Genomic DNA, 24647 nt, shown 5'->3' with positions numbered 1-24647 from the left:
GTCGCACAAACAAAAAAACGACCGTAGAATCTTGGTTGCCTCTGTTGACTGTTGGCTGGGATCGTTTTGATTGACAACTTGCTTAGGGGAATATATAAAGAAGGAAAGAGCTAAGACGACGGACGGTAGATCGTTTCTTATTTTTTCGGTTGTTAAATAAACATAATCCCTCCGTTCAGCGGCTTCTTCCTGCTCGCTCTGAACGTTGCAGCAGCTCGCGGTCGACAAACGTGTGATAATAATGTTGTCCACGATGAAGAGTTTTTTTCTTCTGAGGTTGCTGTTAATATTCCTTTAGCTGGTGAGCCTTCAGGGCTTAAGCATTAAGGGAGGATTAAACACTGCGCTGCTTTCACTGTGTTGAAAAGTAAAAGCTACCAAACTTTTTCGGTTAGTTGCGCTTCCATCTGAATAAAGAATAAGGAATTTCTCGTTCCTTCAATGCAGCTCTATGTTTATGAGCATATATATTCCAAATAATCCAATGATCACTTCCCCAGCCCATCCTTAAACGTCGTACGATCGTCCAAACAGTTAAATAGTAATGTAAAAACATATAACGAAATTTAGCCGCGTCATCAATGCATAAAATACATCCCATACTCTTGAAATACATCTTCGCACGACGTATGGTAATTATTGAAATAAAAGGTGAGATTTTACATTTTATCACCCTGCAAACACACATTTGCACGTTTTCATCCGTCTGGCTACAGATTATTGGCGGTTTTGTCTTTCGGTTTGTCATCCAATATAAATTCTTTACAAAGCCTTTAAATTAATAAAAACAAAATAACAAATCTACACCCAAAATGGCAACAAAACGACATGTGCATCGGTCGTAAAACTGGACGCCCGACAAGCCGACCGCTACACCGGCTAAGTGGCCAACGCTTTAAGCCGCTTTTCTCGCGTCAAAACCACAAAAAAACCACAACAATGACATTCACAAATCTTCCATTTGTTTTGGTGGGGTGGAGCGAGGTGAACGAAAAGATGATTAGCTGAACAAAAATGCTAATGAAATTCCCAAAGCACGTTCCCGCCTCTAGACAATGCACACTAATGCACGCACGGTGCGCGGTGTGTGCTGCTTTTGTTGGTGATCAGCGATAGGAATTAAAACACTGCTCAAGACTTGCCTTTAGAGGTGGAGGTTTAGACGATTTATTGCTCTATTTGCGGCAAAACCCCTAACCAACTAATGCCCAAAACTCATCAATTGGCATTAGGCTAGCTAAGGGGTTAAGGTGGGAAAGCTTAGAACATGAACTGAAGAGTCCACCAAAAAGCTCTTTTTGCATGATCTTCCTCATGCATTCGGTTTTCTTTTCGCATTTGAAGCGAGCACTTGCGTACGAAGAACATCCTAAAATAGGTAAATATACCCCATTAGAAAAAGACGTTCAAAACGCTACGTGAGGATCATATTTCACAGGCCAGCGTTGCCCTAAACGTCCCCCAAATTGAAGCTTTTTTTGTGCAGCAATGGTCCCGCAGCAGGAGGCCAAACCTTTATCACACCAAATGCCACCCTGACGACGGGTCTTGCAACATTTAGCGGCTTCCGTACGTCTCGTGCTTTGTGCGTTAAACCGACCGGGTTGGACAGCCGACACACACACACACACACACACACACACACACACACACACACACACACACACACACACACACACACACACACACACACACACACACACACACACACACACACACACACACACACACAGATCAAGGTGAATAAAAAATTGCAAACATGAGCAATATCGTACGCAGAGTCGCGCTGTCGCGGGCAGGAAGAATTAATCCTTCGTATCGGGCCGGGCCGACCGGACCACCGGACACATTTAAAGGAACGCCGCCCAATTAAGCATCGAATTGTAACATGGCAAACACACACACACAGAGGGGGGGGGGGGGGGTGTCCGATCAGTCGATGCAAATAAAAAATGTCTTCAAAAGAAAAGAGGAGATTTCTTTTTTTGTTGAAAGCGCTAGACAACGAACCCCTCGCTTCATGACATCCTAAACGAAGTGGCAACAGTTTTTTGGGGATTTTTTGTTGTTGTTTGACAGCAGCAACCAACAGCAAACAGAAATAAGCGAAAGCAGCTTAACTGAAGCAATCCTACCGTCACTCTACCCGATCGGATCCATATGTCGCCAACACACACACACAAAAAAGCCCCCAAAAACTTCCCGATTCCGCGTGCTGACCAGATTCAGCAGTCGGTACGGCGCGTTCACTTTTTGGACGCTTAGCTGCGCCAAAGAATGTTTTCTTAATCAAAACATGCAAGCTCCCTTCTCCCCCACCCCAACCCAGCAATTGGAATTGAGCTTCTTCCCGGCCGTACACGGACACGTACGACCGACGGGCGCGAAAAATTTGCATTAATTAAAATAAATTTATTCCAAACTCCAACGGAGCACACGGCGACGACCTCAGTCCCCCCTTGTCCCCCCAGCTCGAGTACGCAATTCGCGCGCGACAATGTGCTTGGCCAAACGGCTGCCCGATACACTCGCACTCATTAACACCCGCACCATCAATCTCCATTACTCTCGCTGGATATGTGTGTGTGCTCCCAAAAAAGGAAGGCCAAAGTAAGCGAGCAAACAAACAAAAAACCAGCATACACACAACCTTTTTCTTTAATTGGTCCGCTTGTGCCATGTTTGCCACTGGAACGAGCCAAACCCTAACACAGCAAAAAGAGGAGCAATCGCACAGATAAAATAAAACACTTACCGCAGTCCAACGACAGCTCACTGCCTACGCACTACCACCCAACGGTCGAAGCCATCCTTAACCTTCGGGATGCACCAACCCACCCGGTGCAAGGGTGGGATCGCTGGAGGGGGGGGGGGGGGAACACCAAATCTCGTATCGAGCAAAACCTCTCGCTCGGTCTCCGAGGCTTGAATTAAAGAAAAAGGAAGACGGGGTAAAAATTAATCTTAATCTAGCCAAAAGAAGCAACATCTCCTCCAACCCAGGGGTGGAAGCGAAAGACGTCGAGAAGACGTACAGCAGCAGCAGCAACAAGTGGCAGCATGCAGCACCGATCGTGTTTGCATTCTTTTTCACGCGTCACAGCCATGATCGTGGCACGAGAGAGAGAGGGGAAAGGCCGGCACGACGGGCACAAGAAACAAACATTTGCCAAGGATTTGCATCGATGCGCTGCTCCTTCTACCCCGGCCCGCGTTGCGATAAACACGCGTAACACGTACGGGAGGGAGGATGAAAAGAGACTGCCACGGTGGCGTAAGCGACGAAACGCAGCGCGCACTTTATCGGGCGAAACATAACTTTTACTACGCTACCGGCAGGAACAGCAACAACCGCGTGCGCCACCATGCCATGTTTTAAAGATATGTGCTCGTGTGCATACACACAACAACACACATACACACACACAACTGTGCAGGCTGCTGGGGGGTGAATAGAAGGGTATAGAACAGATGCATGTGCATGTATTTGCAAACGGCAACCGAACGGGGCGAAAAGGAAGAGGGACCAACAGCAACAACAACAACAACAACAAAAAAGGAACAAAACCACACACAGATGATAAAAAAGAGATATTCGCGACCGTGTGCGACTGTGTGGGCATTGGGGGCCACTGCATAAAATATGCCTGGTATTCGCTAATTAAGACCAATTTAATCAATTCACTCTCGCTGCCGCTGCTGCTGCAGCACAGTCCTACTAAAGCTGGATCGACGTACACAACAAACAAAAAAGCACACACACACACACACACAAATCTCGCTAACGGGAATGGGGGAAAAAAGAGAGGCCTTTACCGCGAACAGTGAACATACATCCAGAAGACAGATAGCGGGAGGTGGAAACTGATAGCAAAGGCACACCAACAAAAAAAGCCTTCAACATGGAAAGGGTTTTCCGTGCGGTTGCGGAACCCATTTTTCACCACCACCACTGCTCGTGCGATTAAACGATCTTCGTGGCGAGAAGCAATTAATAGGTTTGGGCAAGTAGTCGAGTAGCCGGGCGACCGAAGATAGTCCGACCTGGGTCCGATCTAATGCACTGTGTCGCCTCCGTGTACACGGTTGATATCGATCTGGTGTGCTGAAGAAGCTGTTCCCCTGTTGCCAGCGATGGAAATGAGTGCTTATCTTATCCTGCTGCCCACCGGGGGAAGGCTGGAACAGCTTATAATCTGCCATTAATTACGCATCTTACGCTGTCCCGAGCGAGCACATGCATTGCTTAAATTAAATGCCATACCCTGGCCGCGTCCCTTTTCCCTATCGGGCGAGGAATAAACTTGTACCCCGATCGTACCCGATCGATTATCTGTGGCTGGCCGGCCGACGCAAAGAGAGGTATCAATTTGCGATCAGCTGAAGCTCCGTGATCTTCTCCTCGATGTTCACACAAACGAAGCCATAACATGCGAACCCCACTCTGCCATCCTCATTCGCCTCCAAGGACGCTACTACTACCGCGTGTACTCCCCGTTTCCGTTGCATTATCTTTTATCAGCAGCAGCAGCAGCAATAGGTAACATGACTACATGAGGCTGGTCTTTCTTTGCATCTACGGGCCAAAGATTATGCCTATCGCCACGCTGCTATCTCCGGCACGAAACATGCACCGCCCATTCGCAATCGTGTATGTTAATCAATTTCCACGGACGCGCGGTGTGTGCATCTGCAGAAGAAAAAGCAGAGAAAATTGTTAGATCAACCATCGTTTTGGACGGGGGCGGGAAAAGAGCGCGCCAAAACAGACCGTGCCGGCGCCTTACCGGTCCTGTACGCTACTATCTCGCTGTAGTGTGTATCGCGTACTACCACGAAGCGAATTATTATTTCCAGCTCCAGCTACACCCCAAACTGGGTGGACAAATTTATGCGCACTTTATGTGCGCATATCCTCCAACCGCCACACGACGACCGCCACTCGATTACGATCGATTATTCGATTAAGCTGCAGACGCCCACCCCAAACCCGACTTCTAGACTTCGCTCTCCGGGGATCGGCAGGCCGCGCGCAGAAGAAATTGTGCACTCCAACTCCCTTCCATGCAAAGGGTTGCTCCAACAACACGATCGCGAACCTTCAAGGCTCCCGCGTGCCCCCCGTCGCCAGAAGCGATCACGACGATCATCACCAGCGGGCGGCGGCGGCGGCGGCCACCTCCCCGCGGTTCTAAAGTCGCTCGAATCCAAGCTTTCCGTTAATTATTACATATCAGGGGGCCGAGTAGCACGAGCAATTTATCGGTCAGCCAGAGGTGTGGTGTGTTTACTTTCGAAACCGTGCGCCAGTTGCGATAGTGTCGACCTCGAGAGCCTCCAAGGGGGGGTGTGGTGAGTCAGAATTGGCAATAGTGCTGCCCCGAAGGCGGCACCAGCCACAACACACTCTGCTAAACTGCAGCCAAACCCGCGGCCGGCCCTTCTATTTGCTCTCTAGCTCAAGGAAATTATTCCAGCCGAATGGCCACGAACGGGACACGGATTGGCAGTACGGTCCCATTTTTGTTATTTACTGCCCTCGAGTGTACACACACACACACATACACAGACAGTCTTTATTGGCCACACCCGGGTTGTGCAGTGAGTACGAGACGAAAAGCATGTCGTGTACCGACGATCCGGTTGTTTGATTTCGTTTGATTTCTAGCTTCTAACACCTCATCGTGCCGGGTGTGTGTTCGAGTGTCCTTGTACACATTAGAAGTAGCTAAGCAGTGTAGCGGAGATCAATGCTGAGGTTTAGATTTATTGTGCCATTTCTTCATATCGACACCGAAGTGTGTGTAATACCTGCACAGACTCTCTCACGGTGATCCAGTTCCGTACCGGTGAGAACGAAAGCTGACCGAACCTGTTCCAACTTGGCCCGATCATGACGATAACATCCGCACAGACACGGTGCAATGTGTGCAGCCGATCAGCGGGGAAATGAATTTTTAATTAAGAACAATTACTTCACGCTCGGCCATTGCAGCTGATCGGAGTTATCGGCAACCACCCAGAACACAAGCCGGATCTGGTATGAATTTTACGCGCTAAAAGGTGGAAATAACTTCTCGCTGCAACATCCGATCGTGCGCGCTACCACCTTGTATGTAAAGCAATTAATTAGCTCCCGGGGTTCGCTTTTGGAGCGTTTTTTACCATCCTTTTTTTTTTCTTCTTAAAACCGACCAATGCAAATTGCGATCCGATCTAGTTCGTGTGGTTCGTGGAGGTCCATAAAAGCGTCGAAACATTCCCCCCTCTGAACGATCACACGCAACTCAATCGCACCTCAACCGTAACCATCGGGAAAGGACATTAAACCAAACAAAAAAAAACAACAAAAATGCCCCGACAATCTCCCTACCGAAACGCTAAAGCTAACGAATTGACGTTTACGAGCAGTACTGAACCCGCGGGAGGACGGCGTGAACCGTACCGAGAAATTAACTTTACGATCAACTTCACGCGAACGGTGGTGGTGGTGGATGGTGGTCCGGGGCATCCGTTTTAGGGCACATAAAAGCTGCCGAACGGAGTACAGCCCGGGGGAAGCAGTACCAGAAAGTGAAGTGCAGAATAATGGTGTGACGGGTACGGCTGTACGGGACGGCTACCGGGACGGCGTTTGGTGTTTGCTCTTCCGAACCATCGTCACGAGCGGGGTAGAATGGCGCATGCTGTACGCGCCGAAAGTGGGGCTAAAGTAACACATTCCAACACGCCCCAACACGCTGCTGCGTACAAGAAGTTGAGCAGATGACAAAACCCACGGGCAGCTTTTAATGGTGCGCCACAGCACATTAAATTAGATCAACCGTTAAAACCTAAGCCGGACAACAGGGGAAAAGTTAAGATAAACGGGGGAAGAAGATTATCAAATCTAAGCTGCGGCTGACAAAAAACATCTACGTGATTTGACGATTCAGGCTAAGAAGAATGCTTGATTTTCATCGCGGCCTCACAATTACATTCGTGTCGGTCGTTATTTTAACGACAAAACTACATTTTAATGTTTCCTAAGAACATACGGCCAGCCTGTAGCACAGCTTGATCGTTTGATAGGCAGTTTGTACGAGATAAACAAAACAAAAATCAGCGTGACCAGCGTGAAGTCTAGGCATTCGATCTTGCCTCTGGATATTAAGTACTTCTTATAAAGTGATCTACCGCTGTGCTGGACACTTTTTGGGGAGTTTATTCGACCCTGATCGATATCTCTAATTAAGAACCTCACTCAAAAAGGTTAGAATTCTAACACATTTTGCTTATCTGAAGGAGATCAATCAGGTTCTCTTTACACATTGAAATTGATGCAACTTAAAACTCCAAATCTCAAATGTCATAGGGTTCGTTGAGAAAGAAACGATCCTCTGGGAAGAAGTCGGTTTTAAGTGTGTTGTAACTATAATTGAATAGCTCGGAAAACACAAATACATACATAAGATGCCTAATTTGTAGGTCAATGTGTTAGGTTGGAAAACCGAATCTTACCCCATGATGATCTTCACTTGAACATCTGTTCAGAGAGAGATGGAATGCATTCTCAGGCCTTGAAGCTTCGCATACAGACTTCTTCAAATTGATTACAGCTTATGCAAAACGTATCATCAACCCTAGAATAAACCGAAGCGAAAGTGAAATTCGTGAAATAATATGAAATTTTACACAGAGTATAAAACTCTGCACCCAACAACTCACCAGATGCTTCTCGGAAAGTACAGCCTGGGATCTTCTCCCACCCGGGTCAAGCTCTAATTTGCCTTATCATCATTTGGCGCGGATCATCATAGCCCGGGGGCGGATGAAACTGTACCTTTTGCTTCCTCCTCCCAGGCCACGTTGGACGTTTCGTAAATCTGGTGGAAAATTGAAATTAGTCTCGATCAACCTTCCCGTTTTTTTCTGGAAGACCATGTGATATGATTGATTGAATTTTTCCCACAACGCAACTCCGGTGGAAAGGGGAGGTAATGGAGGACAAGAAGAAACATTTTACCCATACACACGCACACACAGACAGACACACACTTTTCATTATCGACCATTAGTCGGGAGTTTTTTGGTAGAACGACACCAAACGCTACGAAATTCTTCGTTTTTTTCACTCCCCGTTCTGATCAATTCGTATCGAAAAAATGCCCCGCGCGAGAAGCAACCTGTCCCTATCGATGGCACACACACACGCTCATCAACAGTAGATGAACCGATTAATCCGGATCATTCGTTGCCTTATTAGATTATTGGACACCCTTCTGCGGCTGCCTTTCGCCGCGAGACAGCTTTTAACCTTCCTCCGGAAGCCGGCCGAGAATCGAAAGAACGATCCGAAAAAGGGTTTCGAAATGAATTAGTCTCACCGTCGGTTCGCTAAAATTGGCTGCGTCATCGCTACTAATCATCGCTTCACGGGAGACCACCACCTGAGGACGCACGGAATTTGGCTCCCGAAAACTGTACACTGTTGTGTTCTAAAGCTACGCTACTGATCAAGTAGCCCAGGAGGTTGTCTACCAGTGCCTACCAGGATCTCGAACATTGCTGCGGTAGCAAAAACATGCTGACAGTTGTCAATTGTTTTCATCACTTCAAAACTTCCGTGTTCTTTGCAACAGCGTTCAAAACATCTTTGCCATCTAAATTGTGAGTGTTCTGCCAGTATCGCTTTTTGAAATGACGGCCCCATCACCGGCTGCTGCTTCCGAAGTAAGCAAACTCATCGACGATGTGTTCGTCACCCAGGGCGCGGCCATCAACTGTACCGCGCTGCGCCAGCTGCTGCAGCAGCTCACCGCACAAGTACAATCCGGTGGCGGCGGTGGCGCTGGCGGAATGGCCGGTGGTCCCTGCGGTTGCTGCTGTTCCGCCAGCCGGGTAACGATCGAAGGACGGGCGCTGAAGAAAATCCCCAGCCGAACGGCGAAACCCCGCCCCAGCAGCTCCAAGACGGGCGGTGTGGGCAAGGGCGGAGCTGGAAAGGAAAAGGCCAACGCGGATAAGGAGCACGAAATGATACTGTCCAAGCTGCAGGCCGTCCAGACCATGCTGAAAGCGATGCAGCAGAAAATTAACAAAATTGAAGCCCGGCTGCCAAAATCACAGTCAAACGTTTCGCTGGGAAAGGGGGGTGGAGGAGGAGGAGGAGGTGGTGGACGACAGTTGTCTAAAGCGTCCAACATGCAGTTTGGGGCAGGCCGTGGCTTCGGTGCATCATCGATGAAAGGGTCGGGTATGAAGAATGGAAACGGATCGAAACTCGGCGAGGAACTGTCGGCCAGCCAGTTGATGGCGGCCAACGATAGGGCTACCGGGGAGTGCCTTTGTGCGACACGACGACGCATGCGGAATGCATCCAAACCTTCCAAAATAAGAAGATAGATTAACGTCAGAAATACATGTTCTTCATCTGATGGGTTGGTTTTAGTAGGCGCTGAAACGTTTCTTTTGGGGCAAGCATTTTGTTCCTGTAAAGGTCTTGTGAACAAAAATTGTCCCGTAAAAGTCCTTTATTTTTGAGTTTTTTTTTTTTGTACTTCAAACCGTCCTGATAAGAAGTTTCGCAACATGGCGGAACCCAATTTAAGCGACCTGGAAGGGTTAGTGGACGACGCCATCACACTGCCCGACTGTGTGATCAACTGTACGGAACTTAGGCGATTGCTGAAGCACCTCGTCGAAGGCGTTTCGAAGGCATCGCAAAAAGTTGAAGATTTACGAACAACAATTGAAGAACGGTTCCAATCTCTCGAAGACGCCATTGCGGAAGTGAAACAACCCGAAGAGCCCGATGAACCCGAAGAGGAGGAGGAACAGGAGCAACCAATGTTGGTACAATGCGGCGTGCCTATCGTTAGTGAACCAGCAGACACACCCCCGTCACAGGAGATCCTCACAAAGGAAGTAACTTCCGAGACACTGCTCAAAGAGATCGATGAGCAGGCGTCCCAATTCCGGGAGCAAGAATCAAAGCTGCTCGCCGTGATAGGCGACCTCGAGCAGAGATTAGCGAAAGTGGAACAACTGTTCTATCAAAAGCTAGAACACTTATCGAACGAATTCCAACAGTTCCAGGTGTCGGTGGAAACCAAACAGAACAGTCTGGAGGAAGCAACGTCGTCCGCTTCGATGCAGCAGAACATCTGCACCGCCGACCAGATGAACAAGCTGTCCGAGTTTACCAACAAGCTGAATGAACTGCAGCGCCAGATGGAGCTACTGCTGAGCCATCGGGATCAACTTCCCATGCGCATAGAAGCACTGCTGGAGGAGAAGCTGCGCGAAGGTGAACTAAGATCAAGTTCTAGCAGGAAAAGTCTCCAAACAGGTGGTAGCATCAGCTCGCGGAAGAGTTCCGTGACGCCCTCGAAATCATTCTCCCAAGGTCGCATCGTAACGGAGTCGGCCGGTACAACGCAACCGGCGATCGCGGAAACGTTGAGCTGCCTTTCCTGCGATTCGAAGAATGTCGTACAGCGCATGCGCAATGGGCGATATCTGGCCCCGAGGACTTGTGCCAAGTTGGCAGTGGTTGCGCGAAGATTGGAATCGGAAACGGAGGTTGTGCCGAGGTGGACACCGGGCGCTCGGTGGAGTCGCACGTGTGGTGGCTCGTACACGGTCGTTAAGCCGGATGAGCGTGTGTTCCGGCAGGTGAATGTGCAGTTCGGCAGCGAAGTTGTGGAGGAAAGCTCCGGACATGATTGTTAGGGGGAATTGAAACGGATAATAAAACAGTTTTTCCCAACAACTTCTTTGTAAATGCATTACATTTCTATTGAAGATCATTTCCAATAAATAGAATCGTTATTAATTCCTCCTTTTGTATCTTTCTTTCCCCCTACAGATGGTGGTGTCACTTCGACGACGATAACTACGTGAACGTTCCACGACTAGTGCGAATGCTGGACGACTACAACCCAACGCAGGATTGGTACCTGGGCAAGCCGAGCATATCGTCCCCGCTCGAGATCTTTCTTGATAGTGTAAGTATTGAATGAGGCACTGTTTTGTTCTACACCTCCCTCCATCTGTTGGTCTTTTGAATATATTATTTTGGAAAATGACATTAACGGGACATCTTCCAAAACAAATGTCCTCAGCTGGTACAATCGAAACAACTAAAAACCACGAAAAAATATGGCGACAGCTTGACGCTAAGTGGATCGTTTCATCAAATTTTGCGCAAGAATTTCCCCTAATAGCTCCAACACCAATGGCGACCTAATAAATGAATCTCTCGCCCGTTATCGGTGGATCGGAACGCGGAGCACTTCGGCACTCAAAATCCAGTGGCATTTCAGGGTCAGATTCCATCAAAATTCATAATCATTCCAATGTGTTTTACGTTTTTGGCCCCTCCGAATTCGACTCGGGAATACGAAGCTTTCGAAGCGCCCGGTAGTTGTGGATAACATCTCGTCCAACAGGCAATCACCCCCCGTGGCGATGATGTCGAAGATGTCAGGCGACCTTCAAAGTGTGTGTTCACAATGACCAACTAAACCACAACCTGTTAGTAGCCATCTGTTTGCCGGGTACACCCAAATGGATCGATTTTCAGTCCCAACGAAGATCGGAGACCACGTAAACTTGATCAGCCTGAAGAGCTTAACTTCCTATCAGTCGCAAAAGTGGCAAAAATGATATAAAATTAAACAAGAATAAACAAATCACTACCGAAGAGGTGGCGCACCGCAGGCGGTCGTCGCCCGAGACTCGTACGCAAACGTCGCACGATGATTGAGAAATGGAACCTCGAACCAGGCCACTACGACGCGATGAGCGAGAGAGTGAGAGAAAAGGAAGGTGACACATCGCATTTGGACTGGTCTGGTCCAGGTCCACCAGGGAGATCTGTGGGATCAAATCGAACGATCAACTGCTCTACCATATCTCGACCTCATGCTGCGTTTATGAGGCGCTTCATTCGATGCTCATATATGTGGCCTTTGATGATGTCCATAAATTAGACGAAGCTGGCCACAGCCACAACCTGTTGCCTAATGCGTAAGCTCCAAAGCCTAACGAAGTAACATTCTTCGGGAAAGTTTGCTATTTTGTTGCGGAGTGTCTCTCTTCTCGCTCAGAGAAGACAGGTTGCCGCCCGGGGGATGGAAGAAAATTACACAAATGCGCTCGAAGGATAACAAATTAGACACATTTAGCAAACGAATGCTAATCGGGAGGACACAGTTAGGATTATGAAAATAGATCACACAATCGGTTCGGTTCGAAATTAGTCTCTCCCCTCTAAACTAAGCACGCCGGAGTACAATTTATTGCATCATTTCCGTGTTGTTTTTTTTGTTCCCTGTGCTCATATCTCCGTACATGGTATCGTAAATTAAGTCTCGCTTTTGTTAAACATCCCACACCGGGTTCCGGCACTGTAACCTGGAATGGGCAAGCGAAGAGGAGTATGATTTAACGCGCCCGTTAATTTAAACTATGAATTAATTCCCAATTTATCACACACCATTTGTTTGGTGTTTGCCCGTCAGGCTAACAGCATAGCTTACCCTCGCGCTGGACGCGTCCAACAGACACACACACACGCGCAAAACAAGCCTTACCGAATATGATTACCGTCGATGACTAGGATGAGCATGAACGGGGGTGATTAGAATAAAAAATAACCTCCCGAAACGTTACGATGCGCACGAGAAACTGCGACACTAAGACCCCACAAACGGTAGACAGAAGACCACGTCCAACCCATGTCCCGCGGCCAAATTATAATCGATGATTTGTCGGTTATGAAAATTGGAACCATTGTCTACAACCGTCATTGCCATTCGGGTTGAAGAAAAGACCACCGAAAGTCTTGTTGTCTACCAACAAAAAATGACAATCACATCGGAACAACTTCTTAGTTTCTCATGGAGCTCTTGAACTTCGTCTGGGTTCAAAAATGTGTCCTCTCATCCTAACAAGTGCTTCTGCTCTGCGTCACACGGTGATCGTTGTTCCCATTGTTAGTGGCCACGTCTATCTATTAAAACTGCACTTTTTCTCCCAGTTGGTACCCTCTCCAATTGTTTGTATTGTTCACTTGTTTTGATCACAAATTGAATTCCCAATTCTCAAACAACAACAAGTGGAGTGGTTTTCTGTCGGGGAAAGGAATGCGCGATCGAGAAGAAAAACCACGTCCCCAACAGAGCAGAGAGACAGACCATTGGAAATGACGCCGAAAAATGGGTAATTTCAACTGGTTAGCTTGTTTTTTTCGGGGCGAGACTGAGAGAAATTGGAGCTAATTGGATGTCACGGCGCATGGTTCAATCATTTATCCGTGCTGATTGGTTGCTTTTGGGGGTCCGTCGCGCGGGAAATGATGTTCGATCATTGTTTTGTGAGGCATCGCTAATTAAAAGAAGCGAGCGCTCATTCTACAACTCCTTGCCACGCCACCACTACAGTTAATCACACCAATCCTTCGGGGCATCATCATTTAATTTCTTCACTCGTCCCCGTTACTCCGCGGGGGTTTTACCTTATGAAATTGATAACAATACATTACCTCCAAGAAGGTTGCGTCTATTGGTGAGCTTGGCGATTGGCTAGCAAATCCCGCAACCGGCGGGGTCCAATAAAGATCCCGTAGCAGCGCCTTCCTTCTTCCCGTAATCAAATTGTGCGCTAGCTCTATTCCAAAAGCCCGCGCAAAGTTAGGCTCCTCTGTTAGGAGAATTTTAATGACCCGCGCGTCAGCGATTCGATGTCGAATTAGATTTTTATGAGCTCTTTCTCTTCCTCGCTTCGCTCGCGCATCGAATGGCGGCGCCCTTTTCAAGTTTGCAGCATGCCAGCATGCCCCAAACGCGCACACACACACACACACACGCAGGACGCTGACCTGCACTGCTAGAGGGAAGACACGTTGCGAAGACGACGCAAGGGAAAAACGTTTCACACCATACCGTTGCTGTGTCCGAAAACTGTTTCTCCTGCGCTTTCTTCCTAGTTCCTGCCGGGTTATTTTTGGGAAGACACACAACACACAAGTGTCGACGAACGGGCCAGCGAATGATCGTGGAGTAGAATGGAAATTAGCACCTCTTCTCGATACACCGAGAAGCGAACCTAATTAACGGCATCAACCATACTAAATGGGCCGCGTCGAGTAGGACGTATTGGGATGGGATTATCGGACACGGGCAGAGGGAGACAGGTTTATGGTTGCGTACATGCTAAGGCCCGCGTCCATCGGTTTGATCCGATCCGATCCGATGAAGATGATGACGATGATCCAACGGATCCAGTGGTACGGACGATTGCTATAACGCGATTTTCGATACGATCGATGACTTGGACGGAGTTGACGAATTGATCGTAAAAGTGTTAGGAAAGGATCTCTTGGGCGCCCCACTTGGGCTGCTACCTGTGCGAGAGACCCCTCTTCTTGGGGTCAATTCTTGGTAGATTTTAATTGACTGATCACATCTTTTGGTGCACTATTTCGTTTTTCTAGCTTTAAAAATAAAGGGCAAAAAAAAGTAAGCAAGCCGCCACTAAGTTCTTGGTAACGAAGGGAGCTGACATGTGCGACGAACTCGATCTCGTCATCTGAATACTGCTCCTACGCTCCTTTCACCAGCACAACGGGCCCAACAACCGGGGTGCGCACACAAATCACACCGCAACAAATTGCATGTTATTACCCGTACATTTCCCGTCCGCGCGAACAATTGGCCAACCCGTGGCTAACCCTCGTGTACTAGTGTACTCTGGAAGGGAAAATTATGCCCACAATTACGCGCACAAATCTTCCCTAGCCAGCTGAAGCAGCTCTGAAGCTCTAACGCTGCGCTAAACCGATCAGACGGCGTAGTCTTGCGGCCTCTGTCCCACAAACCGTTCCTGTTGCGCAATAAAAGGCAGCGCTGGTGCTTTGGAATTAAACATTTTCCGCAGCTAAGGGCCCGCGATTTGACGCGGAGTTGACGAATTGATCGTAAAAGTGTTAGGAAAGGATCTCTTGGGCGCCCCACTTGGGCTGCTACCTGTGCGAGAGACCCCTCTTCTTGGGGTCAATTCTTGGTAGATTTTAATTGACTGATCACATCTTTTGGTGCACTATTTCGTTTTTCTAGCTTTAAAAATAAAGGGCAAAAAAAAGTAAGCAAGCCGCCACTAAGTTCTTGGTAACGAAGGGAGCTGACATGTGCGACGAACTCGATCTCGTCATCTGAATACTGCTCCTACGCTCCTTTCACCAGCACAACGGGCCCAACAACCGGGGTGCGCACACAAATCACACCGCAACAAATTGCATGTTATTACCCGTACATTTCCCGTCCGCGCGAACAATTGGCCAACCCGTGGCTAACCCTCGTGTACTAGTGTACTCTGGAAGGGAAAATTATGCCCACAATTACGCGCACAAATCTTCCCTAGCCAGCTGAAGCAGCTCTGAAGCTCTAACGCTGCGCTAAACCGATCAGACGGCGTAGTCTTGCGGCCTCTGTCCCACAAACCGTTCCTGTTGCGCAATAAAAGGCAGCGCTGGTGCTTTGGAATTAAACATTTTCCGCAGCTAAGGGCCCGCGATTTGACGCGGAGTTGACGAATTGATCGTAAAAGTGTTAGGAAAGGATCTCTTGGGCGCCCCACTTGGGCTGCTACCTGTGCGAGAGACCCCTCTTCTTGGGGTCAATTCTTGGTAGATTTTAATTGACTGATCACATCTTTTGGTGCACTATTTCGTTTTTCTAGCTTTAAAAATAAAGGGCAAAAAAAAGTAAGCAAGCCGCCACTAAGTTCTTGGTAACGAAGGGAGCTGACATGTGCGACGAACTCGATCTCGTCATCTGAATACTGCTCCTACGCTCCTTTCACCAGCACAACGGGCCCAACAACCGGGGTGCGCACACAAATCACACCGCAACAAATTGCATGTTATTACCCGTACATTTCCCGTCCGCGCGAACAATTGGCCAACCCGTGGCTAACCCTCGTGTACTAGTGTACTCTGGAAGGGAAAATTATGCCCACAATTACGCGCACAAATCTTCCCTAGCCAGCTGAAGCAGCTCTGAAGCTCTAACGCTGCGCTAAACCGATCAGACGGCGTAGTCTTGCGGCCTCTGTCCCACAAACCGTTCCTGTTGCGCAATAAAAGGCAGCGCTGGTGCTTTGGAATTAAACATTTTCCGCAGCTAAGGGCCCGCGATCTCTTTTTTCCCTCCGTTTTATAGTGCTCTTTTCCTCTCTCCCTCTGAATGCGGAGCAAATTTCTTCGCATTCAATCACTAACACACGGAGGACCGGGCGGTATTTGATCCGTTCATTTCCACCACACCCCGCTCTCTGGTTTACCGCGGCCCTGTGATGAAACATCCCAGATCCGGACAAACAAAAAAAAAAAGCGAGGCAACGAACCGAGAGCTGAAGTGGGCAATTGATTTTGACGTTTCCGACATCCATCATAATCGCGGGCGCGCGCGCGCGCAAGCTCGCTCTCTCAGAAAGAATAGAGCTGAGGCTGCACTGCCCATTCCGTCAATCAGGTCCGTTGTCTGTGCGTCAGTGTTACTAGCACCAATTACATTGCGTCCAGGCATGTGCTCTAGGTGCGCGGCACAACTCCCCTTTCCCTCCTGAAGCTCAATTCTGCTGTGGTTGTTGCTTATTTCACCGCGCGGAAGTAGCCACCGATTGGCGCAAAAGGAGAGACAGAGAACAGAGGGAGAAAGAAGAGAGGAACTGCAAGATTGACAGCATCCGAGAAGCACGTCGTCACCAAAACCATCGCGCCATCCGGTGCGTTGCTCATTATTTCCCAAAGCCTCGAATGCCTTAGGTACCGCCGGAGTGATCGCTAGATCGCATCACAAACTTCGCTCTCGATCTTTGAGTCAATTCTCGACGACGACGTAAAGTTTGATTTTTATTCCAAACCGGCCCATTTGGGCGGTGTAATTGATTGAGAAAGCAGGAAGCAACAGTTCATTTGTGCTTTTGGCTTACGAAAGCCGGAAACATTTTGGGCGCTTTTTTACCCCAGATCTTTCGGGCGCAGATAAGAAACGTACCTTTAATCTTCATTTTCGAATTTTCATGACAGAGGCGCACGAGGATCGAGTGCGAAGAAAGGTCAACCCTAATTGTGGATGCCTACCACAAATACCCAACACTGCGATTGCTCCCTGTCACGTTCGTTTATAACAGATTTTGAGGCAGAAATTGGATTACGAAACGAGTTTCTGTGTGTGTGTATCCAACCTAATCAGTCGTTCAGATCGCAAGTCCGGTAGCCAACAATTCGGACAACGGCACGCCGGACCGACTGTTCGACAGGACAGTTACAGCGCGTTTTGCATCGCAAAACAGGCCTATCTTTAATCTACCCCGTCCGCGGCCATTGACACAGAGGAAGCTGTTGATTTGATCCATTAGTCATTCTGCTGCGATGGAGCACTGCGGCACTGAGCAGCATCAGATTGTGTCCTGCGCGTGTTGATCCTTAGAGGGGGGGTAGTCAATTTGAGAGCTTCGACCCCAACGATCACACCGGGGAAGACTGCGACGTCACGTCACCATCCGTGGGCTCTCCTAACGCACAGGACGTGCAGTCCCCCAAATGCTCGGGATAAACCCCGTGAGGGCTTATTATGACGATCATCTCGTGCAGTTCTCTCCGAAATTTAAACCGAACGTAATTTTGGAGTCCGTGCCGCGTTCCGAAATGTGTCGCCAAGAGCGAAAAACATGAAATGTTGATCGTCAGCTCGCCAGCGTACAGGAAACAGGAAAGCGTCAACAATGGGAAGGAGGATATGAATAATGACAACACCGCAACGCCACACACGATTTCAGTGGTTTCGGGGTTGGAGCAGGAAATGGCATCGCAACTCGCGCTCCGGACGCCGAGCTGCGAATGGTACACCAACACTTGGCGTAATTGTCAAATGAGCGATCGCTTCGAGGTGTGATTTCAGAAGATCTTCAGACTGTTCTCAAACTCCGGACAGTCGGGATAAGGGTTTTTGTTGTGAAGACAGGTTGGAAGAGGTTTTGGTAGTCATTCACATGTACTTTGCATGCTAATGTTACTGGCAAGCATTGAAGATATATTCGAATGTCGTCTGAACATCGGGGAAATAACGCACCCGCGTCCTGCTAATACGATCGATGATTAATTGACAGGATGGGGAGTTACCCATCGCATCACACCAACTGTGGCAACTCAGCTGGAGACAGTAAGCCATCGATTGATTGGACAAATCAATCAAGCGCCCCCTGGCCGTTAAGCCGACACAAGGGAAGACAATGCTGCTGGTACTATAAATCGACAGAATGTCCCGTCTATGCCCGGGGAAGACGACTTTGAATTCTTTACCAATCTAATGGCTTGTTTAATTCAATTAAAAGGCCCTCTTTACGTTCCATCTCTCTCTCTCTCTCTTTACTTCTCTTTGCCGAGACAGAGGCACACATTTACATGCCGAAAATATGAAAAATGACCTCCGCCACTTCTCCGGTTGATTGACGGGTCGTCGTCGTCGTTGTCGTTGTCGTTCGGAAACGATGACTGACAGTGTCCGGTTGTCCGGTGTGGTACGGTGCGGTCAATTTAAATCGTTCCGAGAGTGCATGTGTACACCAGAGAGAGTTAAGGGATGATCCCTTTATAACGTCCTTTTAGGGTATTTGTTTTAAGAGGGGGAGTTGGACAGAACTTTACAAAGACAATGGCAATTCTCTTCCATCAGAGCATTCCACCGACCTGCATATTATGTCAATCCCGGAATGGTGCGCTCGTAAATCATTGACCGAATTTATGCACTTCAATTGCGGGATGGAAGCGTACCTTCAGAGATTTAAGGCGCGCGCGGCATTTCTCAAGCACACTTAGCGGGCTCAACTTTTCACCGACCGGCCAATTTCACCCGGGCCCAATATTGACTCGGGCTTGGTGTCGTCCGACCCAGGCCAGCGGACCTCATTCTCCCACTCAAAGCAGTATTGTTTATGTGTGTGTGCGATGTCTTTTGTGGCATTTGTTTTATTTAACTTTGCCCCCTCTTCCCCCTCCCCCTGGGTGCTCATGCTCACCGCCTTCAGCGCAAAAAATGGGAAGCTTCTCAAACGAACTTCAAGCTGACGAGAGAGAGATGATGAGCTTCCAGCAGCTCCCCACCAAAGTCAAACAAACAAAGTCATCTGGATCGGCGGATGGACGTACGTACGCCGGCCTCTGTCGGTCGGTCCCGCACTTGCCGAGTGCCCTCCTGTGCAGTTGCAGCAGTGGCAGCACCTCGACCAGCGAAATGATGAAGTGAATGATAAATAAACCATACGGCATATGGGGTAGGGGTGATCTTTGTAGGACGACTACCCCCGCTTCCGCTCCTTTGTCACTCACACGTCCTAATAATGGGACGACACACACACATCACGAGGATGAACAACGGGAGGCAGGGCGCTTCTACTTTTCTTTCCTATAGCGCATTTTTTCTCAAAAAAAAAAACAAAAACATAAACGAACAAAATAAATAATTCAACACACGCCCCACCGCAACACACGGGGGCAGGCACAAGAGTGTGTGCGGCGCAAACTGAATGACTTACGGAAGATGACGAGGAACCCTCACCGGGCAGCCCCCCATATGATGCTGCGAAATGGTGAGAAAAGATCGGCGGTTTCGGATCGGACACGCCGAGATTGCCGAGATGATGGTTTCCGCTGTCCTCCTTCCATTCTTCCCTGTTGCTCCTCTGCTTTACTGACGACACTTTCAAACATCGGAACTTGCTTCCTTTTAGAGACCGTATATGGCTATAGCTGTCGCTATGTATGCGTGAGTATGTCCGCAAAAATTATAATTCATCGCACACAACATGCGAATGGTGTAACAAAACTTTGCCCAGCGCGAGAGATCGCGCGTATGTGGGAATATGGGATCAGAACAAAACAGCAGCACACAGCAGCCCTCTGCAGCATCATCATAAAGGTATCATGAATAAAGATCGTCCCAACGATCGATCAATCGAATCTGCTGAAGGTTTCGAGGCACCAGAGCACGACGTTTGTTACGTTATCTTTTGCTCCGATGGAATAGCGACGAGTGCGCGATCGGAATCAGCGCCACAAGAGAGAGAGAGCGAGAGACAGGCCAACTGCGACATGATCACAAAACAAGAGCTTAAATTTTGGAGCTTTTGTTTTCGCGTGACGTACACACAAACCCAACGATAGGACACTAAAAGTGGAGATTACCAAAAAAGGATACAACATTTACTACAGAACCGCGCACTTCTAAATATGGAGCAGTGGTTGATAATATTATCTGCCCCGCGCAAGGTTCAACTTCAACAAGAGTGCCCAAGAGATCTTAATCTGTCGATCAAAAAGGTGATGATGATTGGTGGCGCAATTGAGGCGCGATCGTAATGGGTAGTCAAATTCCTGCTTGTTATCTTTACACGTTAAATGATTTAAACTTCTTATTTTTGGTACGATCAACGCATTTCCAATACTTAAATGTATCATTGTAGAATACCAAACTTGTGATCATTGTCAGATCGTTGTGCGCCGTTTCAAAATTCATCAAACAATGTCATAACAAGTTTGTTTGAATGGAATCCTTTTCTTGAAAGAGAGCCTAGATATCTGAGATTTACTGCTTCTTTGCATAGTGAAGTTCTAGATCCCAAAGGATCTTAGTTCAGACTGCAAGTTTTGCCGAAAAGAGAGCCTGGACATCTAATATAGATTTATAAACACTAGCACATCTGCTTCTATTAGAAAGCCCAACTATACCGGTACTTCAGATCTTTCGAAGAAAACAATACCGATTTAGGTATTGTCATCCAAATGAAGAATCTTATCATTGGAACGAGATGATCAATTGGAGAGCAAATTGAGTTGGATAAACAGTGACGAAGAACAGTGAACAGAGCATCCTCCACCAATAACGTATTGATCTAAGACGATCGCAAATGATCACAAATACTTTGCAGCGATCGAATAAACAATCTTTTTGACTACAAATCCCAAAACAGGATGTCAACTCATGTTCGTCCCAAACCCCAAGCAACGTTAGTAAGAACGCTTGAAACAATCCCGCCGTACGGCACCCATCCGAGGCCGTCTTGCTGACGTGCACGATCGTAAATATTTGTGCGCCCTGCACCCTGTGTCACCCTCAATTCAGTCTCAATTGATTCGCCCAATCAACTCTCATCAGCGCGCAAACCGCGTCGTGCGCGAAATATTCAGACCACAGACACCATTTAACCCCATTTCTCAACCGCTCCCTGTTCTTTTTCTCTCTTTAACAGACCAAAACATCGACGGAAGTGAACAAGAAGGTAACGTTCTGGTTCGCAACCGGTGGCGCTGGGTTTTGCGTAAGCCGTGCCCTTGCGCTGAAGATGATGCCGATCGCTGCTAGCGGGAAGTTTGTGGCGATCGGGGACAAGATTCGCTTTCCGGATGACGTTACGATGGGCTTTCTAATCGGTAAGTTGGTGCAACACTGCTCGCACATTGCCACAAACGCTAACATTCTGCTTTCTTTTTTCAACAGAACACATCCTGAAGGTGCCACTGACCGTGATCGATGCGTTCCATTCCCACCTGGAACCGATGGAGTTTATCCGGCCGGAAACGTTCCACGATCAGGTTTCGTTCAGCTACGCCCGCATGCGCAACGAGTGGAACGTCGTGAAGGTGGACGGTGGGTTCGACCTGAAGACGGACCCGAAACGGATATACTCGCTCCACTGCTATCTGTATCCGTTCTTCAGCATCTGTCCCAAGTCGATAAGACGGCGATGATGAAGACGATGATGCCGACTCCGGCGCAGGACACACGCCAAACACGCCATAGCACACAGTCTGCACCGTACTGACGGACGGAGCGCCACTGAATGAAACACAGCAGATAGAGCCAAATCAAAGGATTAAGATTACGACGAAACCGTGTTGCAGATGGGAGGCAGAGGTATCAACGCCCGATGTTCTCTGGATGCGTAATGTAATGTACGCACTAGAAGGAAGTGATTGTATAGAGAAGGCAGCAGCAATGTGCATACTATTATACTTTGAAAAAAAAAACTGTGATCGAGAGAAGAAAGGGTAAGACAGAATTGAAGTTGAAAACAGGCAATAGTAAGAAGCAGGTGGTAGGTGTAAGACAACGATTGACAATAGTAAACGGTTAATGTGCAAAAGAAGAGATCACGCAATACTAAAAGCAAGATGTTAATAGGACCATAAAATAACACAAGAACATAAAAGTGTGTAAAAAGTATAGGAAAAACCTCTCAACTATATTTATGTTGAACAGAAGAAAATGTTTATGTTGAACAGAACAAGGAAACTCTATGTATACAAAAAAGTATGAGTGGGTGTGTGTGTTTTTGTTTTACATACAAAAAAACTACACTGTAAAACACTCAAAAACCAACCAATTGCGCGCTGGGTACGGGGACGATTAACGTTCCTTATTTACTTTGTTTATTACACAGCCATGTGCTGAATAATTGGATCGATGGAAACCAACGATGCATGCTGCCAACGATCGATTATCAGTCTAGTCTTCAGCGTGTAGAGCATAGGCATAGTTAAGACGCTGCTGGTTTGAGTGTGAGGAAGATGGTACACTCAGCACAAGGGGGGGTCTGTACGTTCAGGCTTGAAACAGACGTCTTCCAACACGAGGACGAAAGGGGAAGAGTGATTTGAAATCAAACCCTGTAGCGTGTGTTCTTGTTTTAGTCGATTAATCGGAAAACGTGTACATATTTCACCACTATGTTTAGCGAGCCGCCGACGGTGAGTGTGAGAGCTGGCGGCGGGGTTTAGTGCTAAGTTTGTTATCGAGGAATAATCTGTCAAATTGTCGATAGGTAGGGTAAGCACAGCGAGCGATTGTTTGAAGCAAGCAGGACTATAAGAAGTGTAGCAAAAGTAATGGAAACTAACGGACTAGCTAAAGGGATGTATGCTTGTATAGCAAATGTACGATGAGTACGATGAGTACGGTTTTGTTAAGTGGATTGTTCAAAACAAGTTGTAAACATAAAATAAAAAATGGTGATATCAACATGTATACGGTGTGCTTTTAACAACTGGAATGATTTCTTTGGTCCGAACATGATTCTGAACAGACGCCATTCCGAAAGTGCCCTGATAGTCAGCACAGTTTCGGTTGTGAAAGGATACATCTAGTACGAGCATTCTCGAAGGAGTACACTACTTAGCAGTTACGATCACTCGAATGAAGAGGGGAAATAGATGCAAGCAATGTATCTTCTTGCGCTAGAGACGTAATGGTTCTAATCCGAAAAATTGGAAAATCTCATTTGAATACAGTTGAACATGACTGAGGATTTCGTTAAGGATGAAGACGGATAGGATTTGTTTATTTTGATAAGAGAGTCAAACCAGAAGAGATGAAAGCAATATTCCACGGTCGCCCGATAAAAATTATTGAAGTATTATTGCAAACAAGATTTTTGCGACCAATAATTTTGCGACCAAGCAGAATTTTGTAAAAAATTCTTGGTCGCAAATATCTTGGTTGCAAAAATCTTGGTCGCAAAAAACTTGGTCGAAGAAATCTTGGTTGCAAAATTCTTGGTCGCAAAAATCTTGGTCGCAAAATTCTTGGTCGCAAAATTCTTGGTCCCAAGTTTTTGGTCGCAAAAATCTTAGGCTGGAAATAGACGAACCGTAATTTTCGAGGTACCATGAAAATCGCGATTTTTTTGTACCGTCAATTTTGTTATAAAATCTGGCATACAGGCGAGATAATCGCGGTATGGACACATCCGAGGTCTGGTGACGATTGAATGTGCTAAGATGAAATAATTTTTATCAATCTGCAATTTTTTTATTTCACATAGTTTATGCATAATAAAATGCAAAACTCGTTTCTCGACATGAGTTGTCGAACAAATTCAACAGAAAAAAAAACAAAAATAAACGGTTCGCGCTACCGCGAAAATCTCAGCAATAACGAAGTTGGGTATCTCTGCGAAACAGCAGGCGCAATTGGCGGCGCGAAAGTTTTGACTGCCCAACTGTTCTACAACTGTTATAAACAAGTCGCGAATTTCGGAGTACCGCGACGATCTTGGTTCACGTATTTCCTGCCTTAAATTAAGCAAGATTGACACGATTTGCTTGTACGCGGGAATTCGCGATACGCTGTATTTTGCGGCCGTTTTCGGTCCCTATTAATAGTGTATCTCGGAAACCGACTGTCGATTGCCCCACAATAGGAATGATTTTTTCTTCAATTCTGCTCTTTTATCTTACACAATGCCGTTGCATGCATTCGTGCCAATTCTACTACTGAAAAGCAGAATCATTAAGTGTAGATAATGCAACTTACCAAAAACAACAGCTTTCTTCCGTTTTTGTTTACTTCACCAGCGCGCGCCACCGGAGAACCAGAAGCACACTATTTGCATGTTAAACTGCAGATACTGCTGCGTAAAACAGCAAGACACTTTCTTTGCCCAACAACTAAACGTATTTCACCCATTTTCTCCGCAAAATACTAACTGAATCCATTACTATTTTCACAATTAAAAACAACACTACGTCTTTCGTAGAAGGCACCACAACATTTGGAAAATGGCTTGACAGCAAGCACATCATTACCACAGTACACGTGGCTTTC

At 47.3% G+C, this 24647-nt stretch overlaps 2 protein-coding genes across 2 annotated transcripts in view; both read left to right on the top strand.

Moving 5' to 3' along the window:
* The window catches only part of LOC1277047 (fringe glycosyltransferase), a 123078-nt gene extending 100009 nt beyond the window's left edge, over positions 1 to 23069 (top strand). Inside the window, exons 5-7 of the mRNA XM_061650387.1 lie at positions 10850 to 10988; positions 21295 to 21475; positions 21543 to 23069. Coding sequence (XP_061506371.1) covers positions 10850 to 10988; positions 21295 to 21475; positions 21543 to 21793 — 571 coding nt within the window. The 3' untranslated portion in view covers positions 21794 to 23069. The remainder of the gene's footprint in view (positions 1 to 10849; positions 10989 to 21294; positions 21476 to 21542) is intronic.
* LOC133392090 (uncharacterized) lies at positions 9536 to 10757 on the top strand. The gene has a single exon (XM_061650389.1). It carries the CDS (start codon positions 9571 to 9573, stop codon positions 10711 to 10713), a length of 1143 nt encoding a protein of 380 aa, XP_061506373.1. The 5' UTR covers positions 9536 to 9570; the 3' UTR covers positions 10714 to 10757.
* Positions 23070 to 24647: the final 1578 nt, after the last annotated feature.

This window comes from Anopheles gambiae, chromosome 2 (genome assembly GCF_943734735.2).
Source record: "Anopheles gambiae chromosome 2, idAnoGambNW_F1_1, whole genome shotgun sequence".
In the NCBI taxonomy this organism is placed as follows: Eukaryota; Metazoa; Arthropoda; class Insecta; order Diptera; family Culicidae; genus Anopheles; species Anopheles gambiae.
The sequence above is the reverse complement of the archived record's forward strand: the minus strand, read 5'-3'. Positions and strand labels throughout refer to the sequence as shown.